Consider the following 6,878-nt stretch of genomic DNA (forward strand, 5'->3'; position numbering starts at 1 on the left):
AAGCAGTGCACAGAGGTTGCTGTGGCGCATGCAGTGCACGCACCACTCTGGGAAAAGAACCAACAGTCGATCTTGGAGATCCCGAACTCACAAACTCCAGAAACGCCGCGTGTGGCATTGGCAGAGGGCTCCCCGGTGGTGCGTGAAAACCACGCACCGAACGATGCCGGAACTTCAGCGTGCGGGCTACTCGCCGCTCCGCTTGGTGCTGCATTCGGTGGTCTTAAAGATTGGCGGCTAGGCAACACCATGGTGGGGCACGTGTTGGGCTGTGAGCGGTGGAAAGACCCAGATTTGTGATTCTCCCTTATTTCGCTTTAAAATACACAAAACAAAACACAACACAGAAGAGAAGGGAGGGAGGAAGGAGGAGGGAGGGAGGGAGGGGAAGGGAGTCGAAGCTCCCACCCCCCTCTAGCCGGATCTGTGGAGAAAGTTTTAGAGAGAAGGGAGTGAAGGGATGGTGTCAGCTGCTAGCCTCCACTATACTAATATATATGATCAATATATAAAGAATATATATGTTTATAACATATATACAATATCAAAATTGGAATTGGTCAAACAACACATCCGACTCCAACTTAGGCTAAAAAATCTAAGAAAGAAAAATCCGACTTCGACTTTGTTTTGTTAGAGCTCCAACTACAACGGTGCTAAATCGGAACGAAGTTAGATTTTTAAATTTTTGTTTAGTCTTAGACTCGAAACGTTTTCAATTATTTTATTTATTTTTTATTTTTTTATCTCATCTTATTTATCAAATATCTCCTTAATCTTGATTAGCTCCGATTTTTTTCTTGAGGTTCTCAATCAGCATGTCAACTCCGTTGATATGAGTTTCACCCCTGTTTTTATACGTTTTTAGACCTGCATTTAGACCTGCATTTATAGCGTTTTCTTTTGAGGTGTGGTACATCTATTTGATCAATTTTATTGACTATCATTCTTTCCTTATCTGGTTGATGAGAAATTTTTGAGTTGAGAAGTGACTTTGACTCTAATACAAGTTGGAGCTCGAAGTTATGATTATTTAGGTTAGGTTTAGATAACAAGTTGTGATAAAATAAGAGTTAAAAGTTAAATAAAAATTTGTTAAAATATTATTTTTTAATAATATTATTATTATTATTTTAAAATTTAAAAATATTAAATTATTTATTATATTTTATATAAAAAATTATAAAAATTATAATAATAAAATGAGATTAGATGAATAGGTTACTCTCAACCTATACCGATCCGATTGTAATAGAAATAAAGTCGGGATTGAGCCCTTCTCGAAATCAGAGTAGAGTCCATAAAAGACTTTGACTCTCATTAGAGTCAAGCTCAGAGTTACGTATTCATGGATCAGAGCCCAACCTTATCTATAATGCTGCAGATCGTATGACTCATAAAGCCAGAAAGAGTAACCATAGATATATTTATTTTTATAATTATATTTTAAATGTGGTCCTTATATAAACTCTAAGATTTCATATAGAGGTTGGCGTATTTTGATAAAGTGAAACCATCACATTAGTTGGTTGCAAAATCGATGTATGAATATTAGGGGTGTACAAAAACTGTTAAAATCGGCTGGGATAGACGCAGACCAGCCGCCAGAGTACGGACTCAGTCGAAACCAATAGAGACTGGTCGGCCAGCGGTAGAAATAGGCTACAACCGACGTCGGTCAGTTCGGTTCCAATTTGAACCTAGTTCAAACCAACGAACCGGACAATTATATATATATATATGTGTGTATATATATTACTATTATACGTGTATAAAACAACGCCGTTTCACTTAAGTAAGTGAAACACCGTCGTTTTAAACAAAGGGTTTTGAAAATATATATATATATATATATATATATATGAAACGACGTCGTTTGGTTTAATACACCAAACGACGCCATTTTGGGTTAGGGCTTCAACCCTAAGTCCCGACCCCCCTTCCCTTCTATCATTTTCACTACCATTTCTCTTTCAACTCTCTCTCCCTCTCAGATCTCTCATCTTCCTCTCAGATTTCTCTCTCTCTCTCTCTCCGATGCAATATTCCCCTCAGATGTCTCATCTCCCTCTCATCTCTCTCATCTTCCTCTTAGCTCTGATAAGACGACACACGCAGAGAAGATCGATGAAGGGATACCTTCCTCTCTGATTCATTTTTCTATTTTTTGTTGTGATATTTGATTATTTGTTGTGAGATTTATTGATATTTGTTGTGAGATGTCAGATTTGTAAAATTTCTTTGATGGGAGTGAAACCGACGGGGACACCAATAAACCAAGGGTAACTGGTTGAAACTATGCTTGCCGGTTTTAACTCCTTCATTGGCCAGTTTTGATTTGTATCACCCCCTGGAAAACATGTCGGTGCAGTTTCGGTTTTGGACCAAAACCATACCAAAAACTCCCCTAATGAATATTATCATTGTTGAGAAACAAAAACCATTACAATGTAACAAATAGGGACACCAATTATAAATTGAGAAAACAATAAGGAAATGAAAGGCAGGTTACAACTTATAAGCTGACTCATGGACAAGCCATTCAAAATTGATCAAGTCAAACTCGATTATTTTATTAAATTATCGTTCGTCAACACAAAATCATGATTGCTTGTGAAACTAAACAGCTCGTGGAAAGCTCGGTTCGATTCGACTCGTATGTACACTCTTATAACTCGTATTTATTATTTTTAAAAAATTAATTTTAACTTAATATCTTGAGTACTATATAAAGAGGTAGGGGAAAATTATGTTCTTAATACTACTTATATATGTTACTTGAATCCTTATAATAAAGATAGATATCTATTGTTAAATTTATATATAAACAATATAAAGATATTTACAAAAACTCAAATATTATTTGCCAAAGTCTGTAGATAAATTAAATTATAAGATACAATATAAATAATCTGTTTTCTCAAAATCATGTATCTTTTAAATGATACTTGCCCGGCCGGATTATTCGAATGATCACTATAAGAAAAATTGGTTTTTGTGACTAATTTATTGCGACTAAAAGATTATTCACAACTAATTTTAGTTGCAAATAGTTATTTCGTTAGAATTAACTGCTCGCAAATAAACAGTTTTTTTGTAGTGGATAGAATTAAGTTCTTCAAGAAAAACAAAAAGAGAGCATGAACAGATAAATATCGGGAGAAGGTTGCCAAATTGGAGGGGGCCGGGGGTCATTGAAAGCAGCTTCCTCCAACATGCATATATGGCAAGTTTTTGTCTGGTTTATTTATTTTTAATTTTTATTAATTTACTGCATTAATTACTTTGTGTTGTATGCTGCTTATAATTATTATTTAATTTAGTAAGATTTCTGCATAGACTAACTAATATGATAATCGATCTTGAAAGTTATAACATATATATCGATATAATAATTCTATTAACGTAGGACCGACATCAATTAATTCCAACATGCAACATGTCATGAGGGCGAGGGCGGGCATGCAAATGTCTATGGCACCATGCATGCAGACAATTTGCTTACACATTCTAGCATATATGTTGTCTGGGAGTGTTCTTTATAAATATATCAGATTCCCTGAAACTTTGCTCCTATTTTTCTGAGAATATATGTTCGTACAGCTAACAAATCCCTGAGTTTCATATATATATATATATATATATATATATATATATATATAAGTGAATATATATATAATTGATCTATTATGTGCAGACACTTTTACATATTCATTTTGTATTCCGTTAATATGATTGATTGCGTCATTTTTTTTTAATATAAAATAATTATTTTGGTCAATTATATTAGTGAAGTGTACAAAAAATACGTAACAATGACTGTATATAACAGAACTTTATATATATACATACTTCTTTGTTATGAAAAAAAGAAGAAGAAAATCATGTCGTGATCGGAGCCTCGTTGTTTTTGAGAGAGACGGGATGAATTGTAGCGAAGACAAGAAGGAAATTGGAAGGGTTGGTCCCCTCCTATATTGATGCTAAAATTTGTAGCTACAGAAGAAAAACAAATAATATTATTAGGGGGATAGAGGCAGCCACAGTATTATTCCTCCACCTAATTTAATGTAAACATAAAAGGTGATGGTGCCAATTGTGGCCTTTTCTCCTAGCATTGCCTTCTCCATGTCTCCTCCTTGTCTTTTTTTATTTTCATATTAAAAATATTTTGGGGAACCAATCCCCTGAGCTCTCTCCATCAATATTCATACCTATATATAATCTATCTCCTTAAAAAAAAAAAAATTGTTTATAAATAAATTATTTTATAAATTAACGTGATTTGATATGATAAGTTAATTAAATATGTAATATAATAAAAATAATATATATGACATGATATGATATAACATCGGCTGACCTTTTGCCATCTTAGGCTGTATTTGGTTCCTAAACTCAGTTCAGTTCAGTCTAATTTTAAACTAAATCTAACATTCAAACACCAAACTCTTAAATTACTAAACTCATCCTAACTCAAAACCTTCTTACACGTGAGATCCACAACTTTTTTCAACTTAAAATATCTTTATAAGTGGGACCTTTTTCAATTTTCCATAAAAATTATTAAATTCATCTTAACATCTAAACATACTTTAAACTCAGTTTAGATGGCTTCATAACTCCATCCACTACTCAACTCATTACTATTAATAAAAAACTCAACTCAACTGAGTTCAGATCAAGATCCAAACACAGTCTTAAAATTCATTCTTCCGCAAAATCATGAACAGAAAAGCGACATACATATTTAATGTTGCTCATATTTACGCTTGTAGGCAATTTCAATATTTCATAATGTTGATCGCTCAACCAATGAATTCGTTGTTCATGATCTGACACAAAGAAGATCTCTGGTCTCTTGCATATATATAGATATATACTCCCATTCCTCCGGTAAATTAAATTCCCTTTTGGTTTATGAGTTTGCTATTATATCTAGTGTACGGCAAGCTTTTATCTATAAATTAACTAACTTTATTTTCTTAGGAATTAAAGAGATAGAAGTCCTTTGGAGAACTATGGCATAAATATCACACAAAGAATTAATATAAAGAGGAAACAAATGATTGACATGAAAAAAAAAAAAAATTAACAAATATTGTAGAATTCACTTTATCTATTTTTCCATCTCTGACTCGAGACACTTTATATGTATTTATCGTTAAGAAAATACTTTAAATACAAAAAAATTACACAAAAATAAAAGTAAAAGAGAGAGTGCATTTCCTCATCTGGTTGCCAATTAAGCTCACATATTGGCCATGCATAGACACATGATACAAATAGGATAGAGTTTGAAGTAATCTTAGTTAACAAAGAACGTCAAATAATATTAAAATTTTAAACTTGTCCTTTCAAGTTGAAGACGACAAACGATATCTGATTTTTTTTTTTTTACATGGGTTTGGTATCACAGCTGTGTATGATATGAAGCTTATCTTCTCAAATTCACATGAGTTGCCTGGAAGAAACAAAGAAACACAGTGAAATACGACACAGAACAAGTTGTGCATGCTGGATCTCGTACATACATGACTTCTAGAAGCCCATCACAGCTCCCAACCTCTGTTTCCCTTCTCCCTCCTCCTTTCTATGGAAAGTAATCATTTTTCTGAAAACAAGAGCACAAAATCATGTAAGAACTACAGTCAAACATGCTAAGCATGCACCAGAATATATCAATCTGCTCACTTGTTGGAAAATATACAAACTGATATGATCACCGCCAGGCACGTTAAATTACTAACAATTATCTGTTTGAGGGAGCCAAAAAGAAAAGAAAAAGAAAAAGAAGAGATATATAGCATCAGCAAACCTATTGACATGATCTCTTGCAATGAAGAACAGCCTCATGAATTGAGCTCTCCATATCAGCAAACCTTTGTTCCGGAGATGCTTGTGGGGAACTGCTCCAGCTCTTAACTTCCAGTGATCTCCTATCGATGTCATCAACTCTAGTACATTTTCTTGAGCCTCGTAGTACTCTGCGGCATAAAGGCCGACAGAGATATCCAAAACACTCCCGCAAGATTCTCCCGGTCGCCAATGTTCTTTTCCATCTCCGGAGAAAATGACAGTTAACTTGAACAGTTGGAACAAGAGTTCTGGAAGAAGATGATGCAGAAGAGAAAGGTATGAGGGGATTATTGCCGTTTGAGACAATACTGGAGGAGTAGTACCGTATCCTTTGTGGATTTTTAAACACTGGTTTAATGATGCCGTTGGAGAAAAGCTCATCAGCATGAACAAGATCAGAAGAAGAAGAAGACTGGGATATGGGAACATTGAAATCAAAGTTCTGGGTTTCTAATTCCGAGTATCTCTTTGAGTTTTCCTTGGAAAACGAGCATTTTGAGGTGGTCTCATCATGAGAAGTACTGTCAAAATTTGATGCTCTAAATGGGATGCAGCCAAGATGATCATCCAGATGATCAGGGAGTTCTTCATTTGATAACCAACTGAATGAAAAACTCTCAGTGGCTAGATCAGGCTGTGAGGTTTCCATGGTTATTGGCAAATGCAAAATGCTGATGAAGATAAGAAAGACGAAAACCTAATATACTCGTAGAGAGCGAGAGATCACTTGAGTCACAATATGATTGGTATTTTAAGGCCATATTTGGATACAGGATGGTTTATTCTTATTTTATCTCATCTCATCATTACAATTTTTTTAAATTCTGACACAAAATATAATAAATAATTTAACTTTTTCAAATTTCAAAATAATAATAATATTCTAACAATATTTTATTCAACTCATCTAAGACCATCGCATCTTACTATCCAAACAAGCCTCTCTAGACCATAGTGACCACAAGTGCATATATTGTCTACAGTACCAATTCCAAGGAACAGACATGTGGAACAAGAAT

General features: G+C 34.1%; 1 protein-coding gene across 1 annotated transcript; it reads right to left on the bottom strand.

The window, feature by feature from the left end:
* Positions 1-5,308: 5,308 nt before the first annotated feature.
* LOC121247600 (probable membrane-associated kinase regulator 6) lies at positions 5,309-6,560 on the bottom strand. The gene is made up of 2 exons (XM_041145978.1): positions 5,819-6,560; positions 5,309-5,614 (listed from the first exon to the last, which is right to left on the bottom strand). Exon 1 carries the CDS (start codon positions 6,506-6,508, stop codon positions 5,819-5,821), a length of 690 nt encoding a protein of 229 aa, XP_041001912.1. The 5' UTR covers positions 6,509-6,560; the 3' UTR covers positions 5,309-5,614.
* Between the last annotated feature and the right edge of the window lie 318 nt (positions 6,561-6,878).

This window comes from Juglans microcarpa x Juglans regia, chromosome 1S, assembly GCF_004785595.1.
Source record: "Juglans microcarpa x Juglans regia isolate MS1-56 chromosome 1S, Jm3101_v1.0, whole genome shotgun sequence".
Taxonomy (NCBI): domain Eukaryota; kingdom Viridiplantae; phylum Streptophyta; class Magnoliopsida; order Fagales; family Juglandaceae; genus Juglans; species Juglans microcarpa x Juglans regia.

Coding starts and splice junctions, on each gene's coding strand:
- LOC121247600 (XM_041145978.1), bottom strand. CDS start 6,508: ATGGAAACCTCACAGCCTGATCTAGCCACTGAGAGTTTTTCATTCAGT.